Source organism: Cebidichthys violaceus, unplaced genomic scaffold, assembly GCF_023349555.1.
Source record: "Cebidichthys violaceus isolate CVI_PGR_0920_01 unplaced genomic scaffold, fCebVio1.0.p SCAF_12, whole genome shotgun sequence".
NCBI classification, from domain to species: Eukaryota; Metazoa; Chordata; class Actinopteri; order Perciformes; family Stichaeidae; genus Cebidichthys; species Cebidichthys violaceus.
The window spans coordinates 16,844,175-16,866,674 of record NW_027176285.1 but is presented as its reverse complement, the minus strand read 5'-3'; the positions used below and the strand labels follow the sequence as shown (position 1 = coordinate 16,866,674).

General features: G+C 41.6%; 3 protein-coding genes and 1 pseudogene across 8 annotated transcripts in view; 2 read left to right on the top strand and 2 right to left on the bottom strand.

Annotated features, from left to right (window-relative positions):
- Positions 1 to 2,103, top strand: part of rnf224 (ring finger protein 224) — a 2,513-nt gene extending 410 nt beyond the window's left edge. The window contains exons 1-3 of one of the 2 annotated variants that reach the window (XM_068705623.1): positions 63 to 102; positions 757 to 1,023; positions 1,733 to 2,103. In XM_068705623.1, the coding sequence (XP_068561724.1) occupies positions 763 to 1,023; positions 1,733 to 2,068 (597 nt within the window). In that variant the 5' untranslated portion in view covers positions 63 to 102; positions 757 to 762 and the 3' untranslated portion in view covers positions 2,069 to 2,103. Of the gene's footprint in view, positions 1 to 62; positions 103 to 756; positions 1,024 to 1,732 lie in introns of those variants that run through there. The other variant, XM_068705622.1, reaches the window with a different exon arrangement.
- Positions 2,104 to 2,320: 217 nt separating this feature from the next.
- pisd (phosphatidylserine decarboxylase) lies at positions 2,321 to 12,696 on the bottom strand. 3 transcript variants are annotated; one of them, XM_068706819.1, is made up of 9 exons: positions 12,645 to 12,696; positions 12,230 to 12,273; positions 11,719 to 11,855; positions 5,392 to 5,526; positions 4,599 to 4,700; positions 4,058 to 4,181; positions 3,664 to 3,807; positions 3,392 to 3,552; positions 2,321 to 3,210 (listed from the first exon to the last, which is right to left on the bottom strand). In XM_068706819.1, exons 1-9 carry the CDS (start codon positions 12,686 to 12,688, stop codon positions 2,941 to 2,943), a joined length of 1,161 nt encoding a protein of 386 aa, XP_068562920.1. In that variant the 5' UTR covers positions 12,689 to 12,696; the 3' UTR covers positions 2,321 to 2,940. The 3 variants fall into 3 exon arrangements, with proteins under 3 accessions (XP_068562920.1, XP_068562919.1, XP_068562921.1); XM_068706818.1 differs by lacking the exons at positions 11,719 to 11,855; positions 12,230 to 12,273; positions 12,645 to 12,696 and adding exons at positions 7,133 to 7,373; positions 9,487 to 9,609; XM_068706820.1 differs by lacking the exons at positions 11,719 to 11,855; positions 12,230 to 12,273; positions 12,645 to 12,696 and adding exons at positions 7,229 to 7,373; positions 9,487 to 9,608.
- Positions 12,697 to 13,596: 900 nt separating this feature from the next.
- Positions 13,597 to 20,239, bottom strand: wu:fi75a02 (uncharacterized). Of its 3 annotated transcripts, none has more exons than XM_068706811.1 (11): positions 20,096 to 20,239; positions 19,319 to 19,435; positions 17,847 to 19,136; positions 17,087 to 17,570; positions 16,659 to 16,979; positions 16,373 to 16,396; positions 16,052 to 16,232; positions 15,127 to 15,215; positions 14,952 to 15,023; positions 14,469 to 14,599; positions 13,597 to 14,198 (listed from the first exon to the last, which is right to left on the bottom strand). In XM_068706811.1, exons 2-11 carry the CDS (start codon positions 19,431 to 19,433, stop codon positions 14,041 to 14,043), a joined length of 2,865 nt encoding a protein of 954 aa, XP_068562912.1. In that variant the 5' UTR covers positions 19,434 to 19,435; positions 20,096 to 20,239; the 3' UTR covers positions 13,597 to 14,040. The 3 variants fall into 3 exon arrangements, with proteins under 3 accessions (XP_068562912.1, XP_068562913.1, XP_068562914.1); XM_068706812.1 differs by having other exon boundaries at positions 16,659 to 16,835; XM_068706813.1 differs by lacking the exon at positions 17,847 to 19,136.
- Positions 20,240 to 22,122: 1,883 nt separating this feature from the next.
- LOC137869396 (UDP-glucuronosyltransferase 2A2-like) overlaps positions 22,123 to 22,500 on the top strand; it is a 4,843-nt pseudogene continuing 4,465 nt past the window's right edge.

Sequence of the window (22,500 nt, the reverse complement as noted above, 5' to 3'; positions counted from 1 at the left end):
CCCCAAAATAATCCATACAAAAGGTTTCAGAAACTGTATTTAAGGTCAAATCCACGATGTTGAAGGAACTGACGTCTATCTGACATTAGCTAAGTTGAGTTGGTAAGTAGCTAGCTAACGAGCTAACGTTGTCATATAATCAAGAGTCAAGTTTCCAATCAGTTGTCAAGTGATTTTAATCACTTCAAAATAAAAATACGTGAATAGAAACACGACTAACACCTCGTTTATTATGGCGTTGTTGCGTTGATTAGCATGATTAGCCTGCATTAGTCCGACATCAGTAAACTGATTGAAGATCAGAAATAAGACAGCAGGCTAACGCTAGCTAACGTTAGCATTAGCTCTTTGTGATCGATTGTGAGATCGATGCTCTTAACCTCAAACTTTGGCTGAAACCAAAACAATGATTTTACACAATAGACAAACTCATTCCAGCTGACAAGTATCACCTAGCAAACAAACACAAAGCTAACGTTAGCGTTAGCCAACGTTAGCTAATACATACAATATATAAGCAAAACAATAAAAGTAAAATGTTAACGTACTTTAATCAGATGATATTTAATAAAACGTATACATTATATTGTATTGTATTGTATTAAATTATTGTATATTATGTTATGTTTTGTTATATTATATTAAACTATATTGTATTAAATTAAATTGTATAAAATTATATTATGTTAAAATAATATCTAAAATAAATATTCTTCTTTTAAATAATTAAATTAAACTTTTCTTCTCGTCTATGAGAACAAAATGTCTGACGACAGAAAAGAAGAGGAAGAGGAAGAGGAGGAGGAAGAGGAGGAAGAGGAAGTGACCTGTCAGCCCCTCCCCCCGCCTCCTCCTTCCTCCGTCGCTGTGGATACGATGATGTCACTGAGGAGGCAGGACCTAGTGTGCATCGTGTGCTTCGGCAGCTACGACCTGGCCACGCGGTTGCCGCGGCGACTGCACTGTGGCCACGCCTTCTGTCAGGCGTGTCTGAAGAGGCTCGACACCGTCATCAACGAACAGGTGACATCACCGGTGACATCATCCACACTCAGTTTAGGTGGCAGCTCACGGTCAAGCATTGAAAGGAGTTGAAGTGGAAATCTTAGTGCCACTTCAAGTTGAATGAAATTAAAGAAGATGTGAGTTGAAGTGTAAAAACTCTGAAAGCAGTTGAAGCGAATTGCGTATGAAAAGTGGGAAGTTGTCGAAGTTGGAAGAGTTGAAGAGGATTTTTTTGTTGTTAAAAAGTGTAAACGTGAGATCTGAAAGCAGTTGAAGTGTCAAAGTGTAAACATTAAAAGTAGTTTGTATGTGAAATGTAATCAATGGAAGTAGATCAACGAAAGGATAAGAAATGAAAGCAGTTGACGCGTGAGAGGAAAGAATTGTTGCGATATCAGTTGAAGTGTGTTCACTGAGAGCAGTTAAAGTGTTAGTTTGATAGTAAAAGATGAGAGCAGTTGAAATGTCAAAGGGTTGTAATCAATGAAAGTAGATCAAAGATAAGAAATGAAAGCAGTCAAAGTGTCAGTTAAGGAGTGAGTGATGAAAGGAGTTGAAGTGTCAGTTGACGAGTGAGTGATGAAAGCCGTTGAAGTTTTAATTTAAATTTAAAAAAATTTAAACTTCACTTTAAAGTGAAAATAGTTTATCTAAAAAGGACATCATGTTCATTTCCTGTCACTACAACTCCCATGATCCTTTGAGATGTAAATGTAACCCCCCCCAGGTGTGGATCCCATGTCCTCAGTGCCGACAGAACACTCCTCGGCCCAGAGGAGGGGCAGCCGGTCTGGACCTGGACTTGGCCTCCTTCCTGGGAGTGAAGGCCCAGCAGACCTGCACCTCCTCCTGCTCCCTGTCCTCCTGGAGCTCCGGCCGTAGGGAGGGGACAGCGACCGGAGACACGGCCCGGGACGGGAAGCTGTGGCTGGGTAAGGAGGTCGCAGACGACGGCTGGTCACACGGAGGTCTGGCTGAGCCGCGATTTCATTGCTACGGAAACTGCTGCCCGCCGCCGTCCTATTGGCTGTGCTGCTTGTTCTGCTGCACGGGGCGGGGCTAAGACTGACCAATGAGTGTGCTCACTTCAATTGTCCCTTTAAGTTGGTTCTTCCGAGTGGTGTTATAAAAACTATTGAAATAAACATGTAGGGTGTTACTGAGGTTCATAATTCATTTCGAAAACAAAAAGAGAAGAACTTCTATAAAATATGAATATTATTGTACAATATATCAATAAAAAAGTGTGTGTACATATGTACTAATATATAATAAAATATACATTATATTCTAAGTGGAATAAAGACAAAGCTGCTGAGAAAGAAATATTTATTCGTAATTACATATTTTACAAAAAGTATAGAAGCTTAACTAATTATAACAGTTAGAATTCAGTATGGGTCATCAGAATTAATTCATTATTTAATTGTTTATTTTCGTCCAATCACAGGCATCCTGTTGGTGAGCTAGCTGATGCTAACAGCTGTGAAGGCTCTGATTGGTTAAAAATAAAAAAACAAAAAACAATAAAGCTTCAGACATTCAAACTGTGTCAGTGGACGGAGGAACTTCTTATTTCACTTTAACAGAATGTTTGACGTCATAATGATTTTGTTAAATGTGAAGTGAATGTTTAAGTTTTCATATTTCTTAGTTTTTGGTGATTTTAAAGGAATATTTGTTTGTTGGTTCAGTTCCTGGAAGAGCGACACGGAGACACAACAGAAGAAAAAAAAGACTTTGGCATTCAACCCCCCCATGAGGCACAAGGCATGCTGGGAGTCGGAGTCCTCTTTATGTCCTCCACAGGGTTTTTTTTGTTACAGAGAAAAAATTCCCACAATGCCATAAACTCTTGATGTCCGTCTTTCATCAGACGACCAGCGCTTCCTCATCATCAGGCTCCTCCCCCTCCTGAGTTCGCAGCTCGGCCAATCAGAGGCTGCCGAGCCCCTCCCCCACTCTGATTCGCTGTCCCGGCTGCAGGTTGAAGCTGAAGTCTTTCGGAGCCTCGAACAGCAGAACAATGGTGGAGCCGAGGTTGAACTCCCCCACGGCCGCGCCCTTCTGTAAGACCACGCCCTCTCCATCGATAGAGGCCACGCCCCCTTCACCCACCACCTTCAACACGCCGTTGTCCACGTCAACGTAGCTTCGGTCGTGGAAGGAGCCTTTACTGTAGCGAGGAGCGTTGGTCTGAAGCTCCTGAGGACGAATAAATTAATCTAATTAACAGACTGATTGTAACATAAATACACATCCAATCCATTCATGTGTTCATTATACAATCTTTAAACTGAACTTTAAATATACAGTAAAAAATACAAGAACAAAAGTAATAGAAAAGATCCAAAGTATAAATAGTAAAAACTAAAGTGTTGCTCACCTGGTCAAAGTAAACTCTGATGGAGCCGACATTCGTGGCTCCGACCGCCGTTAACGAGAAGAAGCCGTGCTGCCATTGGCCGGTGAGAGCTACTCGCTCGTTAAGGCAAAAGAGCTCTTTAACCAAACGAGCCACACCGGGGTTAACGGAGAGTAACGAGCCTAACGAGGGGAGAGAGAGAGGGAGAGGGTGAGGTGAGAGAGGGTGAGGTGAGAGAGAGGGTGAGGTGAGAGAGAGAGAGGGACAGAGGGGTGAGGGGAACATTGTCTCACCTGGAAAGTGACGTCGTAGCTCCACCTTCCAGTCTGTAGGTGAATGGAAACAGTGATAGTCACCTGGAGCCAGGTAGACCACGACGTGGAACAGGTCGTTATCAGGGGAGGACAGGAGGAGGTCTCTGAAGGAGGAGGAGGGGTCTAAAGAGAGAGAGACAGGAACCTTTAACAAGATGTGGACCCAACAAGTCCTCCAGACCGGACAAGACCAACAAGTCCCAAATTTAAAACACGTCCCAAATTTATTTAAAACAAGTCCCAAATCAGGACCAACTGGTCTCAGACCAGCACCAAGTCTAAATACTTGAACAGGTCACTAAGAACCTTTTATTTCATTGTGTTTAATTAAAGCTTGGGTAGGTGATGTATTGTGATGTCATGTTTATTTTACCGTTGCTCCGCCTCTTCTGAGGACCCAGGAAGTTCTCCAGACTGTAGGTGACCCCCTTCACCTGCTCCACCTCTGAGTTCTTCACCTGACCAAAGTGGAGGATCCTCCCGTCAGCCGGAGAGATCTGAGGAAAGAGAAACTATTAAAAACACATCGAGGAACAAGAACAACACGTTATGAGAGAAGAAAGAAAGGAGAGGAAAAGTTCAAAGTTCAACCCACGAAAATAAATAAAATACATTTAAGAAAAGAAGAGAAAACTTAAAGTCACTAAATCTAAATCAACTTTATAATCATAGAAAGAAATGAGAAACATCAAAGCAAAACAGGAGGAGGAGGAAGAGGAGAAAGAGGAGGAAGAGGAGGAGAAAGAAGAAGAGGAGAAAGAGGAAGAGAAAGAGGAGGGGGAATAGGAGGATGGGAAAAAAGAAGAGGGGGAGGATGAAGAGGATGAAGAAGAGGAGGATGAAGAGGAAGAGGAGGATGAAGAAGAGGGGCGGATGAAGAGGATGAAGAAGAGGATGAAGAGGAGTAGTTTTACCAGACAGGAGTTGGCACAGAGAGGTCTGACTGCAGGTTTTAGACGTCTTCTGAAGAATTCTCCCAGATTTCTGTAGTGATGTAAATCCTCTACGGCTGCTTCCTATTGGACGAGAGAGACGTGAACAAATGCAGACATGATCAAAAACATCTTCAACCAACTGTCTCCTCTCCTGTCTGTCTCCTCTCCTCTCCTGTCTGTTTCCTCTCCTGTCTGTCTCCTCTCCTCTCCTGTCTGTTTCCTCTCCTGTCTGTCTCCTCTCCTGTCTGTCTCCTCTCCTCTCCTCTCCTGTCTGTTTCCTCTCCTCTCCTGTCCTGTCTGTCTCCTCTCCTCTCCTGTCTGTCTCCTCTCCTCTCCTGTCTGTTTCCTCTCCTCTCCTGTCTGTCTCCTCTCCTGTCTGTTTCCTCTCCTCTCCTGTCTGTCTCCTCTCCTGTCTGTTTCCTCTCCTCTCCTGTCTGTTTCCTCTCCTCTCCTGTCTGTCTCCTCTCCTCTTCTGTCTGTCTCCTCTCCTCTTCTGTCTGTCTCCTCTCCTGTCTGTCTCCTCTCCTCTCCTCTCCTGTCTGTTTCCTCTCCTCTCCTGTCCTGTCTGTCTCCTCTCCTCTCCTGTCTGTCTCCTCTCCTCTCCTGTCTGTTTCCTCTCCTCTCCTGTCTGTCTCCTCTCCTGTCTGTTTTGTCTCCTCTCCTGTCTGTTTCCTCTCCTCTCCTGTCTGTCTCCTCTCCTGTCTGTTTCCTCTCCTCTCCTGTCTGTTTCCTCTCCTCTCCTGTCTGTCTCCTCTCCTGTCTGTCTCCTTACCTGCATGTTGACTCCAAAGGTCCAGATGTAGAGGGAGTAGACGGGCTTCCTGAGCCACGTGGGGAGCTCCACCCCGTTCAGACGGCCCCAGGCCCGAGAGAGGAGGCGAGTCGGGAAGGAGCGGTACAGCGCCACCTAGAGGACCGACCAGGAAACTACAGGTGAAATATTATCTTCTGGTTTTAAGGAAGAATTATATTATTGTGATATTATACTAATATGTTCAAGGAATTGAACTGGTGGAGAAAGTGAAGGAGGTGAAGAAAAAGGAGAGGAGGTCTGAAAGAAGGAGAAATAAGAGGAGAAAAGGAGGTAAGAGATACAACTTCTACAGCAGAGTACCTGAACAGGTAGTGAACAGAGTACCTGAACAGGTAGAGAACAGAGTACCTGAACAGGTAGTGAACAGAGTACCCGAACAGGTAGAATACAGAGTACCCGAACAGGTAGTGAACAGAGTACCTGAACAGGTAGAGAACAGAGTACCTGAACAGGTAGAGAACAGAGTACCTGAACAGGTAGTGAACAGAGTACCTGAACAGGTAGAGAACAGAGTACCTGAACAGGTAGTGAACAGAGTACCTGAACAGGTAGAGAACAGAGTACCTGAACAGGTAGTGAACAGAGTACCTGAACAGGTAGAATACAGAGTACCCGAACAGGTAGTGAACAGAGTACCTGAACAGGTAGTGAACAGAGTACCTGAACAGGTAGAGAACAGAGTACCTGAACAGGTAGTGAACAGAGTACCTGAACAGGTAGAGAACAGAGTACCTGAACAGGTAGTGAACAGAGTACCTGAACAGGTAGAATACAGAGTACCCGAACAGGTAGTGAACAGAGTACCTGAACAGGTAGTGAACAGAGTACCTGAACAGGTAGAATACAGAGTACCTGAACAGGTAGTGAACAGAGTACCTGAACAGGTAGAATACAGAGTACCTGAACAGGTAGAGAATAGAGTACCTGAACAGGTAGAGAACAGAGTACCTGAACAGGTAGTGAACAGAGTACCTGAACAGGTAGAGAACAGAGTACCTGAATAGGTAGTGAACAGAGTACCTGAACAGGTAGAATACAGAGTACCCGAACAGGTAGTGAACAGAGTACCTGAACAGGTAGTGAACAGAGTACCTGAACAGGTAGAATACAGAGTACCTGAACAGGTAGTGAACAGAGTACCTGAACAGGTAGAATACAGAGTACCTGAACAGGTAGAGAACAGAGTACCTGAACAGGTAGTGAACAGAGTACCTGAACAGGTAGAGAACAGAGTACCTGAACAGGTAGTGAACAGAGTACCTGAACAGGTAGAGAACAGAGTACCTGAACAGGTAGAGAACAGAGTACCTGAACAGGTAGAGAACAGAGTACCTGAACAGGTAGTGAACAGAGTACCTGAACAGGTAGTGAACAGAGTACCTGAACAGGTAGTGTCATGTGAACCTGAGCATAATATTCCAGTAGCGTCTGACATATAAACACATGTTTATCAAACACAATATATCTTCATATTTGATTGAGTAACTTTGGCTAAAACCTCTTAGAGAAGACAAACATGTCTCTATTCAGTAAAAACCCAGTTGTCCTTGAAATGGTAGTGAAGATGTTTAAATCTAATATCAACAGAGAAACTTTACTCATAGATGCTTTAAAGAGACAAATATAAAGACGTAAAACAATGTGAAGAGAAAAGGAGGAAGCAGGAGACGAGAGGCGGAGACAAAATTCAACAACTAACCAAATAAAAAAGGGAAAAGAAGAAATGAATATGGTAGTTTCTGTCCTTCCCCTTTTCCCTTCGTCCAATCAGAAGCCAGCAGGCCGCCGCTCTTACCCGCTTAGCCAACGGCCGCAGAGCGCTGACCGACAGGGCGTAGCAGAGGAAGGCGATTGGCCGGCGGCGCCACGGGATTGGTCGAGACACGCCGCCACTGAGCACGCTCAGACGGCGCCGGAGAGACAAACGAGGCACCTGGAGCCTGAGTGTGATGAGATTTAATGAGATTTAATGAGACGTAACGGTTTAATTAAGGAAACAGAAGGATGAGAAAGTGAAAGGAAGTAAAGACAAAATGAATATGAAAAGAAAGGACGTAAAAACATGGAGGAATAAAAAAACAGGTGGGCGTGGACAGGCGTAAAAGGGGCGGGGGCTTCTGTGTGTGTGTATATGAGTGTGTGTGTGTATGAGTGTGTGTGAGTGAGTGTCTGTGTGTGTGTGTATGAGTGTGTGTGTGTGTGTGTGTGTGTGTGTGTGTGTGTGGAGGGTTAGGAGTGAGGAGGAGGAGGAGTGGAAGCTAGAGCAGCACACCTATGCTAAGCTACCGCAAAGCTAGTACCCATGCTAACAATGATGCTAACAGTGATGCTAACACACTAAATATTTAATCAGAGCAGTTTTCGTAGTTTAATTTTTCCAGTTTCTGCTTCTGAAATAGTTTCATTAAAGTGTGTTTACAAAGACACATTTAACTTTTACACATATTTATATTTTCTATAATATAATATTTCACCAACACTTGCGCTAGCCTAGTTTAGCGTTAGCCTAGTTTAGCTTTATCTTAGCTTTAGCCTAGTTTAGCTTGCGTTAGCCTCTTTCCAGTTGATCCATATTTATATATAATGTGAATGAGAATCGGAATATGTGGATTAAAATTGTAAATATATGGAATTAATAAAAGTTTTAATATATATAATGACATTCTGAATTAATGGAATGAAGCTTAAATATATGAAAACACATTTGTTCCACAGGAACGAAAGTCAGTTTGATTTTCTACTGATTGATTTAATATATCTGTATATACAAATATACGTAAAGATATGTATATATATAAATATATATTAAAATATCTATATACAGTATATACATACACATATACAGTATATAGACACATATATACATACACATATACAGTATATACATACACATATATACAGTATATACACACATATACATACACATATATACAGTATATACACATATATACAAACACATATACAGTATATACACATACACGTATATACATACACATATACAGTGTATATACAGTATATACATACACAAACAGTATATACACATATACATACATGTATATACACATATACATACATGTATATACAGTATATACACATATACATACACATATATATATATACATACACACATATACAGTATATACACATATACATACACATACACATATACAGTATATACACATATATACATACACATATACAGTATATACACATACACGTATATACATACACATATACAGTGTATATACAGTATATACATACACAAACAGTATATACACATATACATACATGTATATACAGTATATACACATATACATACATGTATATACAGTAAATACACATATACATACATGTATATACAGTATATACACATATACATACACATATATATACACATATACATATACATATACAGTATATACACATATATACATATACAGAATATACACATATATACATACACATATATACATACACATATATACAGTATATACACATATATACATACACATATACAGTATATACACATATATACATATACAGAATATACACATATATATAGCAGGTTAGCACAGATCAACTGAAGAAGGCCAACGCAGGCTAAACCAGGCTAAAGCTAAACCAGGCTAAAGCTAAACCAGGCTAAGGCTGAAATAGATGACCTGCTAACCCCCCCACCCCCCACCCACACACACACACACACACACACACACACACACACACACACACACACACACACACACACACACACACACTAATCCTTAACCTGTAAACCCTCACATGTCTGTCTCTCATCTGTCTCTCTCTCACATGTCTGTCTCTCATCTGTCTCTCTCTCTCTCTCTAACTCTACATTCTCTCCTTCTTCCTCCTCCTCTCCCACCTGAATCTCGCTGTGGTTCTCGTCCTCACTCCTCTTCCTCCTCCTCCTCCTCCCTCCTCTTCCTCTCCATCGGTCGCGTGCCGCCGCCGCCTCCGCCGCCGCTTCACCTGCCGCAGCAGGTCGCGCTGCTGCCGCGCGCCCCCGCCGCGGCACCGAGGAAAGAACTTTACCATGAACGGGTCGCTGATGACGCAGAGAGAGGCGGCCGCTGACACATGCTGACGTTTAAATACCAAGAGAAGAAGAAGAAAGTGTGTGGAGACAGTCCCGTTCTCCGGGAGCAGAGAAGAAGAAGTGACGCAGAGCGCGAGGGAGAGATGTGTTTATACTGAAGAGCCCCGCCCCCTCACCCCACCTCCCCCGCCCTCAGTGTAATAGAAACTGCGTAGAGTGCAAAAATACAGAGAAATACTATAAAAGTACGTAAAAACACAGATTATTAATAGACAATTTATTAATAGGTATTACATTCAAATAAGGTATTTAATTTTTTATGTATTTTTTTATTTTATTATTTGTATTTAATGTTTATTATTAATATGAAACAAATAAAAAGCTACGAGTTTATTTTATAATACAAATGCTTGAATGACATAAAAGTAATTTGTATTTCATCATTGTGCTTTAAAATATATATTATTATTGTCTGTTATTAAATTCATTATAAAAAAGGAAAACATGACAGTTTAATAGTGTTCTTTATTGGTAATCTATAATTCTGTATTTATAATATTAAGTGTTAGATAACTTTACAATCATTTTAAATAATTTATTTTAAAGTTGTAGGATAATAAATGATGAGAATAAATTACTTAAAAATTACAATTAAAAATATATTCTGTAAATTAAGATTAAAAGTTATAACTGAAGCTTAAAAATAAAATAAAAAATCTAAATCAATTAATAAAATAAAAAATATTTTACTATGTCATTCATAATTATTAGTAAACAAAGTATCAATATTAAAGATCAGGCTGCCATCATGAAGAAGAATGTTATTGTTTACAACTCAACGGGTTAAATTAAGAATACACTTTTTATTTTATTTTTTTAAATATGTAAATATATTTTAAGTGTCTTTTCTAAATGTGTCTTCATCTCCCCCATCGTCAAGGTAATGTGGCAATAAATCATGACATTTAGTGTTTACTTTGAGGGATAAAACATTCTGTAAATCATTTCTAATATTTCATCACACTGAAGTAGAAATACATTTCAGTATCTCCACCGCTACTCCGGTGATGAAATCACGACACGTTTATTAAGTTTTAACTCAAATACTTAACTCATAAAATGTGATTTAATTCATCCGTGTCACAGACATTATTTATTATTTGAGGTCCAGTATTTTTCTCAGCATTATTATTATTATTATTTGCTGAAAATACAAAATACAGTCTATTATTTTCTATTTGTTTGCTTTTAAGAGAAATTATTGAATAAAATATCAAAATATTAATTACACAAGTTTTGATATTTATTTGTGGAAAAATATTATATATTAATCAGGAATTAAAAATAATGATCTTGAGAATATTGAATAAATTAGTTAGATAAATGAATTAGACTCATTGTAACATTATTGATTATCATTTAAATCAGATGTAGCGTCGTTATATTTATATATATTTATCTTGAATGTGACAAACAAACAGAGCAGAGTGGCATCATCATCACCACCTTTCACCCAGTGAACCAATCAGTCTGCTCTCAGGTCAGCTAATGATCCAAAGCTCACTGACACGTTGCATCACTTCCTATAACTTCACAATAAAAGCATCCCGCCGGCTCGTCAGCTTTTATTGTGAAGCAGCAGCAGCAGGAACTTCACGTGATACATGAGACCACAGAAGAAGAAAAGTGTTGTCAATCGTCGGTTTGTGGACGAGACAATGAAGAAGAAGGAGAAGAAGGAGAAGAAGGAGAAGAAGGAGAAGAAGAAGAAGAAGGAGAAGAAGGAAAAGAAAAAGGAGAAGAAAAAGAAAAGAAGAAAAAGAAGAAGGAAAAGAAAAAGGAGAAAAAAAAGAGAAGAAGAAAAAGGAGAAGAAAAAGAGAAGAAGAAAAAGAAGGAGAAGGACAAGAAGGAAAAGAAAAAGGAGAAGAAGAAGGAGAAGACAAAGGAGGAGAAGAAGAAGACAAAGAAGGAGGAGGAGATGAAGAAGAAGGAGAAGGAGGAGATGAACAAGACAAAGAAGGAGAAGAAAAAGAGAAGAAGAAGGAGGAGATGAAGAAGGAAAAGAAGACAAAGAAGAACGAGAAGAAAAAGAGAAGAAGAAGAAAAAGAGAAGAAGAAGAAAAAGAGAAGAAGAAGAAGAAGGAAAAGAAGACAAAGAAGGAGGAAGACAAGGAGAAGAAGGAAAAGAAAAGGAAGAAGAAGAAAAAGCAGGTGTGTCATCTCCTACCTGTGTGGGCGTGGCTAAAACGGGCGTGGCTCCATCCGGCCCTTGGTCCCTCCATTTGTATTTCTGGTAACCGAGGTAACCACCACCTGACACCAACAGAAGGGGGAGGGGCCAGCGGCTGGGCAGGAAGGTTCGACCTGAAGAGAGATCTGATTGGTTCTTCAGACTGTTCCTTTAATTCACATCGTGAACACATCGTATCTATCATGAACCTCATTACTATATCACTGTGTTTATGATCATTAAATATAGACACGATGTCTTCTATAAATGCTGCATCGCTCTAAATGTTGCAAGGAATTGTGGGACATTATCTCCTTTCCTTTGGTAAAGGATGCTCCAATGTATCCTTTGCTAAAGGAGATATTAAAAAAGGAAGCATTGAAGCACCTTTCCTCAGCATTTAGAGGATTCATCCAGCTCTCCTTAAGGCCGATACTTCCGGGTCATTTCACTCGGTTAGGAAGGAAGCAGACAGGAAGTGAACCGGAAGTCAGGCGTGCAGACTCACCTGTGCTCACCGCTCTCTGCTGGCTGCAGCTCCGAGGAGACACTCTAGAAATGAACAACATGAAGCTTCATATCATCTCTGTCGTTACACGTTCAGGTAAAGTCACCTGTTCACATGATGTAAACAAGGTAAATGAGACACATCCGGTTCATGTTACCTGAGCCAAAACCGTCATCACAGGTTCACACACCTGTCACCTGTCTGACGTCACATTTAACTCTCTGCTCGAACTTTTAGACTCGATAAACGTGAATTCACTGTAAACTGTGAACAGTGTGGTGGAACCACAGACGTTTAATACGTCACACTACGTCATTGCGTTTGATGCACGCGCCCCTAAAAGTGACCTCTTCACCGTCTGACGTCAGGCTGTTAGTTTTAACAGGAACATAAATAAAGTTAATATTATTAATACCTCCCAGTCAGTCCGCTGCACACCCTCCGCAAGGCCGCCGCCATGTTGTTTGCGTAAGTGACGTACGGACGTCGTGCGTTACGGTAAACCGATGAAGGAGTAAATGCCCCGAGTAGAGTCTGCCAGGTGAACCCTACTTCACTGTGAACGGACACTTTAGAAGTTTTCCCTCAAGGCGTTCTGCTCAAAAGCTCTTTAGGTTCAGGCAACACGGACCAGATCAGTTTTGGGTTAAAATGAACTCTTTCTAGCGGGAAACACTGAAGGGAAACTTCTCCCACGTGACGTGAACCGTCATCTTGAGGCAGCTGCTGCCTGCGAGGTGAGACTGAGGGTAACAAATAACACAAAACTATTACATGATTAAAAGAAACACAATTTTCATGACAGTTAAATGAGATATAAATGTTAATAAACAAAGTAATTAAGGAGTTTTTTTTCGTCAAAATGGTGACCATGACAATGAATGAACTACTTATTAACATTCATAAGTCATCTTCTATAGAAAGCCCATAATACTCCAATCATACGCCAACTGAAACAGGTTGTGTGTTTTATATTTACACAGTGGTAATAATCCTCGTGTTATTTGTAGCCAACAAGTATCGCTTTATAACATATTATGGGATGTGTGACAGGATGTGAGAACATTTAAAAGGTTTTGGCTTCAAAATAATAAATATTTATTTTATCATTTTGGACCAAACCTCCAAAAGCTTAAAGACAAAAACTTGCTGTATGTTATTGTATATATTATATATTATAATATTCTGTAAAATGCAGATTCAGATAACTTTTAAATAAATGTTCCATTCATTATATTTGACAAATAAAAACGTTTAGACAAAGTTTATTATTTCACTAATAACCACTAATACTCACCAATACTCACTAATACTCACTAATAATCAATCATTGATCACTAATAAAGTGACAAACTTCAGTGAGCAGAAACAAACTTTATTTGTTCCAAAAATAGACACGTTTTCAGCAGAAATATATATATTACACTTTAAAAACTCAAAATACTTCACCAGCAGTAGTACAGAGTACTCAGACAGTATTTCAGAGTACTACAGAGAACAGCAGTCAAGTCTGTTTATATTTTACGAAAAACACAAACAATTGAAAATAAAGCCAGCTGTGCCCCGATGTGAGCGTGGCCTCCTGACAGGTCATCATTTAAAAAACTAGTAAAAATATTAAATATTTCAGAAAATTCACATTTAAACAGTCTACACTGTAAAAAAAAAAAAAAAAAAAAAGTCAAATAAACCAAGAGAAATCAAGTACACTGCAAAAAGAGTAAAAGTAAAAACCCGCTACACCAGCGTGGTGTGCTAGCAGCTCTGTTTATTTGGCCTTTTGGTCAGCTGACAGGAAGTGATGTCACAGCTCACACATCCAGGCCCTGACGTGTCAGGAAGTCTTCGAGTGCGCTCAGTCGCTCCACCAGCATCACGTCCAGGTCCAAGTCGTCGTCATCGGGGCCGTTGCAATGTCGGCGTGCCGCCGCCCGTTTCCTGGGCACCATAGCAACAGGAAGTCCCGCCCCTAAAACAGACACAGATAAAAGATCTCTGATAATGTTACATTGTAAACAACCAATCAGAGGAGAGCTAGTAACGTTAGCAGCACCGCTAACGGCTAACCAACGGAGGTTCACTTCAGTTACATCGTGATGCCTTCAGGCGCTGCTCAGTGAACATGAGAACTGGCTGAAGGAAGATTATAACGTTGTCGTGATGTGTTCACATGTAATCTGTAAAATGTAGTTTTGGTGATAAACTTGAATAAATCCAGTAGTTTTTTTCCCCAGCATACCTTGCGGCCTCTTCCTCTTCCTGGGTTGCGTGAAGTCAGGGAAGAGGAGGAGCCTGCGCCTCCTCTGCTGGCCAATCAGGAGCAGCGCACCGTTTTTTTCCCGCGGCTCCTCGAAGATCGTCTCCAGGCTCCTGCAGTGTGACAGAAAAGCATGCTGGGAGATGTAGTTTGTACAGCAGTTTGACATTCTGTCTGTGTTCTTGATGCGTTTACTGTGTTACCTGTTTGTGGTGGGGATTTGTAGTTTTACTTGTTTGTGGTGGGGATTTGTAGTTTTACTTGTTTGTGGTGGGGATTTGTAGTTTTACCTGTTTGTGGTGGGGATTTGTAGTTTTACCTGTTTGTGGTGGGGATTTGTAGTTTTACTTGTTTGTGGTGGGGATTTGTAGTTTTTACCTGTTTGTGGTGGGGATTTGTAGTTTTACTTGTTTGGTGGGGATTTGTAGTTTTTACCTGTTTGTGGTGGGGATTTGTAGTTTTTACCTGTTTGTGGTGGGGGATTTGTAGTTCTTGTTTGTGTAAATCTCCTCCAGACTGAACTCTTTCTTCTTTGACCTAAAAAAATAAAAAAAAATAATCTAGTTTAACATTTTTATCTTTTCCTCAGACTTTCTCTTTTTATCCCCCCCCCCCCCCCCCCCCGCCACCACCACCTGACCTTTTGACCTTTGGTAGTCCCATCGGAGTGAGCAGCGTTTCCCGCGGTGACGCTCGGCGGATTCGTATTTGTGAGACTCGTTTACAACGCTGAGAAGACAAAACCACAGAAAACTAGTTGAGGACTTAAAACCATAGAAATAAAATTGAAGACATTCAAAACAACGTAGCAAAATGGTCAGAGCACCGGATATCTTTTGTATACACTAAACAGACTTAAGATAGTTAGCTGACTCGTTAGCTAGCTTGCTAATTCCAACATGCTTTAATGCTACACTGGTTACAGAAATTAAGCCTCACAGTTGGTGGGACCAACGTTCCCTCCACCTAAACTCTGTCACTCTGAAGACCTAGCTACCTAGTCAGATCTGCAGCCGATCTTAGACTGCATATAAGAAGTGGACGTAGTCATGGTGACGTCTCTCATTGTTTTGAAGCCTTAAGTTCAGCGATTTCGCTGTCGCCATCTTGTTTTTTTCCCAACCAGTGAACAGGAAGTGACCATATTTGGACTGTGGAGGAGTGACGTAGAGACGCCGTATACCAATCTGGTAGCAGTAGAGACCTGTCAATCACCATGTAGCCCCGCCCCTAAAGCATCCCCTGCTTTATGGTGTGTTTGACTCTAAATGGAGCATAATGTACTAAATGAACATCATGCTGTATTGAAGAAGACTGTAAACTAGAGATTGAGACCATAAACTCATGTTTACAATGTTTATGAGGGAATAAATCAAGAGAGAAGTAGAGTCATTTTAGACTAGACTTCTATACAACCAGAGGAGTCGCCCCCTGGTGGACACTAGAGAGAGTGCAGCTTTAACACGTGAAGCTCTGAAGAACTTTAAAGAACCGGAGGTTCTCCTTCTGTTCTATTTCTTTGGGGAAAACTTTGACTTTCAACAGGAAGAGAAAAAAAACTCCACCTCTCCATTTGTGCTGAGAAACTCAGAGCCTGCTTCTGATTGGCCGACGGCAAGAGAAGCAGCAGACAGCCCATTGGCTGAACACAGGGGGAGGGGCAGTGGGCGTCGCCGGGGGAGGTGAAGGCTGCGGGGGCTGTGATTGGCTCGCTGCTTCTGCTGTCGCCGGGCAGAAAAAGTTGGGCTGCAACAAACACACAGAAAAGATTTTTATTGATTTTTACGTCCTTTTTAAAACACAAACATTTAAAAAAAAATGTATTTTTCATAATTTATCTTTAATGACATACATTAAACTACGAAAATTGTGTTTATTAAAATTACCTCGGTGTAGGCGTTCGCACGTAACTGCAAAGACAAAACCAAATGTAAACAAGTCAATAACTATGAAGCTAATTAATCTATTATTTTAAACAACAATTACACCATAGAGTGTAATAAAACGTATAATATTGTATTTATATATATTGTTAAAATAATTACTAGAAATCACTAAAAGCATTTCATTAATTATTATTCAACAAACATTACAATGTCCTCATGAATATTAACTATATTAATTATATATGAATATTAATGAGGGGTGATTTGAATATATGAGTCGACCAACCAGTGGTCGATGCTCAGACTGGGCGGGACCGTGAAGTCCTTCAGGCTCCTCAGAGGACTACTAATAGCTCTGCCCCTCACTGAGTCTGACATCGTCTCCACGGCAACCGTTGACAGCCGCAGCATGGGGGCGGAGTTAAAGGAGGAGGAGGAGCATAGGTGCCATATGTGGAAAGCACTGTGATTGGAGGAGAGGGAGAGAGGAGAGGTGAAGTCGGAGAACCGCCATTGGCCTGAAGAGACGTTGAGTGCTTCTGATTGGCTGCAGGTCCGATCACTCCGGGCTGACTGCAGGAGGTGCAATGCATGATGGGAAAAGGGGCTAAGGAGAAAAGGAGGAGGAGTAATTTATACATTTTATGAATATTAAAGTTATTATTTCTATAATATAAATAAACTTTTAATGTAATATAAATAAATGAAATGAACCTGAGTAGCGGCGTTTTGTATCCATTCTGCCTGACGACACTGACGGCTTTCTCTGATTGGCCGGCTTCTCCCGCTTCTCTTCTTCTATGCTTCCTGTGGTTGAACCTGTGCAGAGTGAGCGGCGCCTCCTCCTCTGCTCCTTTCCTGAAGGAGACCGCCATCCGGCCCACAAACCTCCCGACATCCTCTTCCTCCTCTTCATCTTTTTCTCTGTTTTCTGGAAAAATACTAACATCTCTTCCTCTGTGGTTCTTCCTCCTTTTCCTTAACCTCCCCTTCTCTTCCTCCTCTTCTTCCTCCTCCTCCTCTTCCTCCTCCTCTCTGCTCCTCCTCCTCTGTGCTGACTGGCTCAAACTAGAGGAGAGAGGAGGAGGTGTGGGTGAGTCCTTGCTGTCTGATGAAGAAGATGATGATGAAGGGGAGGCGGTAGCAGGTGGGCGGTGGGCGGGGCTACACGAGGGGGCGGGGCTGAAGGCTCCCAGACCTGAAGAAGAAAAGAGAAAAAGAGTTTAGTTGTGAAACTGGTTAAATGTATTAATATTTTGTGATTAATATTTGGATCAGAGTAAAAATGTACATCTAGTCTGGTTCAAACGTGTAGAATGATTATTATTATTATAATCATTATTATTAGTCATTCTTTGATAAACATCCCGGTAGATCGTCTCTTTGTTGTTGTTGCTCCTCTGTGGATCACAATCATCATCGGACCGCCCTGGAGGAGGAGGAGGAGATAAAGGAGGAAACAGACAGAACTCACCAGGAGAACAGGTGGCTCCTCCCCCTTCTCCTCTCCGCCTGCTCCTCTTCTTCCTCCTCTTCGTCCTGCTACTCCTCTCCAGAGAGTCCAGGCGACGACCGAGGGAGGACAGAGCTCCTCGCAGGAGGCGCCGCACCTCCCATCGGTGAGCTGAGAGGAGGCGAGGCAGGAGGGAGGAGCAAGGGCAGCAGGGAGGAGGAGCTACAGGGGGGGGGGGAGTAGGAGGAAGAGATGGAGCTATAGGAGGAGGAAGAGAAGAAACTTGAAGAGAAGGAGGAGGAAGAAGAGATGGAGCTATGGGAGGAGGAGGAGAAGAAACTGAAGGAGAAGGAGGAGGAAGAAGAGAAAGAAGAGATGAAGCTACAGGAGGAGGATGAAGAGAAGAAACTTGAGGAGGAAGAGAAGAAAGTGGAGGAGGAGGAGGAGGACAGGAAAGATGGGATGGAGGGACGGGAGGAGAGGAAGACACAGATGGGGTACGGACAACATGAGGAGGCATCAAAGAAGGAGGTGAAGGATGGAGGAAGGAAGGAAGAGAAGAAGGAGCAGAGGAGGATGAAGAACGAAAACTAGAAAGATGAAAAGTAAAAGGAGACACAGGAGGAGGAGGTGAAATAAAGGGAGTAGACGAGACAGAAAGAGGAGCAGGAGGCAAGGGTTGGAGGGAAGGAGAGGAAGAAGGAGGGCAAGTGGAGGGAGCAGAGGAAAGAAGAGAAGGAGACACAGAAGATGGAGGAGGAGAAAGGAGGGACGCAGGAGGAGCGGAAAAAGTTGTAGATGAGAAAGAAGGAAGAGGAGTGAAAGATGAAAGAGAGGAGAGGAAGGAGGGAGGAGCAGTTAGAGAAGGAGTAGAGGAAGAACAAAAACTAGAAAGATGAAAAGAAGTAAAAGGAGACACAGGAGGAGGAGGTGAAATAAAGGGAGTAGACGAGACAGAAAGAGGAGCAGGAGGCCGAGGTAGGAGGGAAGAAGAGAAAGGAGGAGGAGAAAAGGAGGAAGACGTAGGAGGAAGACGAGTGGAGGGAGCAGAGGAAAGAAGAGAAGGAGACACGGAAGATGGAGGAGGAGCGGAAGAAGTTGTAGATGAGAAAGAAGGAAGAGGAGAGAAAGATGAAGGAGAGGAGAGGAAGGAGGGAGGAGGAAGAGAAGGAGCAGAGGAGGAAGAGAGGGCACAGAGAAAAGGAGGAAGAGAAGGGGAGGAGGAAGAGAGGGCACAGAGAGGAGGAGGAGGAGGAGAGGAAGGTGAGGAGGAAGAGGAGCTCCATGGAGGAGCAGGAGGAGAGAAAACTTCTGGAGGAGGAGAAACAGCAGTCAGTACTTTCTCTCTCTCTGAATGTAAACGATTGATCGCCCAAAACTTTTAATTTATTTAATAAAATAATAATACAAACATTACAATAATAAAACAATAGATTGATATCATGAATAAATAATGAAAGGAATACTTTCATAAATAATAAATCAACACCCACCTGTTTGTGTGTCTTCATCATCATCAACCAATGGGAGAACAGGAGGCGGGGTCACGGCTGCTAGGCCACGCCCCCTGTCGTCGCTCTCATTCAGTGTCAGCGGGCGAGTGAGCATGACTGAGAAACACAGACAAATAAGAAAATAAAAGAACCTCATGAAAATAGTGAATCAAAACTTATTCATGTGTTCACAATAAAAATGTTATACAATTACATTTTAATATTACAAAGTGACTATCAAGTACACAATAACAATTTAAGCTTCTTCTTGCTTTATTATTAAATATTCTTATTTTAACATCACAAGATACACACACACATCACAAGATACACACATATATATATATATATATACACACACACACATATACATACATATATATACATACATACATACATACATACATATATATATATATATATATATATATATATATATATATACAGTATATACGACGCAAAGCTACTCTCGCGAGATTTCACCTATTCCTGTTGGAAAAATTCCCAGAAATCATCCAGTAAATCTGAATGTTTTCACTGTTTTCAGCTGATTAACGGGTGATTTTCACGGTTTAATTTCGTCGTCGCGGAACCGTGTGTGACGTAACACGAAGGGAGAGTTAGAGGGAGTGGGGGTGTTGCGGGTGGAAGTGAGAAGTGAGGATAAAACGGGGTTTAAGGGGCAAATAAAAAGGAAACCGTTCTCGAGCTAGCAGCGGCTAGCTGTCGTTAGCAGGCTTTAGCCGTTAACCGGGACATTTGAACGGTTCATTTTACCTTTTTCACGCCCCGTGGGTCCGTTAGTCTCCGTTAAATCCTATTATGTCTCATTATAGGCGGTTTACCGGCTGGAAAATGCCGAATCTAGCCGGTGTTTCCAGAGGAATCGGTGCCTCTGTTATCACCGCAGACCGGCGTCAAGGTAACGGAACCCACATCTACGGAACTTCCGGTGAGGATGTCAAAATAAACGACCATGAACGATAGGAAAGCGGAAATGATGGCGTTATCGCGCAGAGAGATAGAAAACCTTTCAAATTAAGACACATAATGTAAATGACCTGGATTTTGTTTCCGGACCAAGACAGTCAGAGAAATATGAGGAAAAGGCGGATAAAATAAATCGATTGATTATTCTTGCTAAATGATACATACGTGTAAATGAATAAGCCAAAGACCTATTTGTTGTGTTGTTTACAAAGAGTTTGAGCTCTATATAAAAACTTTAAAATGCTGTACCAACAAAAAGGCCATTAAAACATGAATGCCTGTGATATATGTATGAAATTACACAATCAGAATGTGTTCCTTAGTGTCCCCTTTTACTCTTTAATTTTTTACGTTTTTTTTTTATTTGTTATGCTTTCATTTCTGTCTGTTTTAATAAAAAAATTAAAAATGTTGTTTTTTTTACGAAAGTAAAAGCCCAAAGATTAAACTATTTGGTAATGAAGAGACCCACAGGATCACACATCACACACTGGAATGGGTTTGTGTACAGTCCATCTACCAGTCATCAGGGACATTGGTGACATGAGGTACACAACACAGCAGAATATGACAAACTCCTCTCCAACTTCTGTCATTTCTATCTTAAACTTTATCTCTTTTTATAAACACGAATAAAGCAAACAAATACAATTCTAACAAGCTCCACATTTTACAGCCCTGAGAGCTAAAAGGTTATGATCACGGTTAAAATATGGAACAGGAAGTCATCATCACTGGTTCCCTCCACAAACAGCCAATGGGATTCTTCCATTGGTTTTTACATTATAACAGAAAATAATCTCTGAGTCAAACTATTGTTTCTGATTCTTCCAGGTTTAGTTCATCAAGGTAATCTTCACTAATGAACTTTGATGATGTTTGAAGTGTAAAGTAAAACGCTAACGTTAGTCTATGAAGGAACTCCACCACGGTCACGTGACTTCACGTCAGTCTATAAAGGAACTCCACCACGATCACGTGACTTCACATCAGTCTATAAAGGAACTCCACCACGATCACGTGACTTCACATCAGTCTATAAAGGAACTCCACCACGATCACGTGACTTCACGTCAGTCTATAAAGGAACTCCACCACGGTCACGTGACTTCACGTCAGTCGATAAAGGAACTCCACCACGGTCATGTGACTTCACGTCAGTCTATAAAGGAACTCCACCACGGTCACATGACTTCACGTCAGTCTATGAAGGAACTCCACCACGGTCACATGACTTCACGTCAGTCTATAAAGGAACTCCACCACGGTCACGTGACTTCATGTTAGTCGATAAAGGAACTCCACCACGGTCATGTGACTTCACGTCAGTCTATAAAGGAACTCCACCACGGTCATGTGACTTCATGTTAGTCTATAAAGGAACTCCACCATAGTCATGTGACTTCACGTCAGTCTATAAAAGAACTCCACCACAGTCACATGACTTCACGTCAGTCTATGAAGGAACTCCACCACGGTCACATGACTTCACGTCAGTCTATAAAGGAACTCCACCACGGTCACGTGACTTCATGTTAGTCGATAAAGGAACTCCACCACGGTCATGTGACTTCATGTTAGTCTATAAAGGAACTCGACCATGGTCATGTGACTTCACGTCAGTCTATAAAAGAACTCCACCGCGGTCACGTGACTTCATGTTAGTCGATAAAGGAACTCCACCACGGTCACGTGACTTCATGTTAGTCTATAAAGGACCTCCACGCACATGCATGTCTGTCTGTCCATTATCGTCCAATCAGGGTGCAGCTCTTATCTTTAACTGACCTTTGATCAGTCTGGACTTTGGAGTTGTTGTCGGAACAAATTTCACTTTTCTCAACATCTCTGCGACATGAAACAGAAATAACAGAACAGAGGATCGTTTTTCTTTTTTGACTCGTGATGCAGGTTTTCCCGCCTCTTCCTCTTCTTATCCCCCCCCCCCTCCTCCTGGTCCTCTTCCATCCTTACTATCCAGCTGATGGCGGCCATGTTCTGGTTTTCCCGGGCGAGTACAGCCACTGGTTGAACATGCGGAGCATCATGGAAGAGCTGGTGAGGAGGAACCACTCTGTCACAGTTTTAGTTGCAGATGCTTCGCCGTCAGTCAACTACAACAACAGCCGCGATGCAGAGAAGTTCAACTTCCTGGTTTTCAAGGTGAAGAACAATAGCTGTGACGGAGCCAA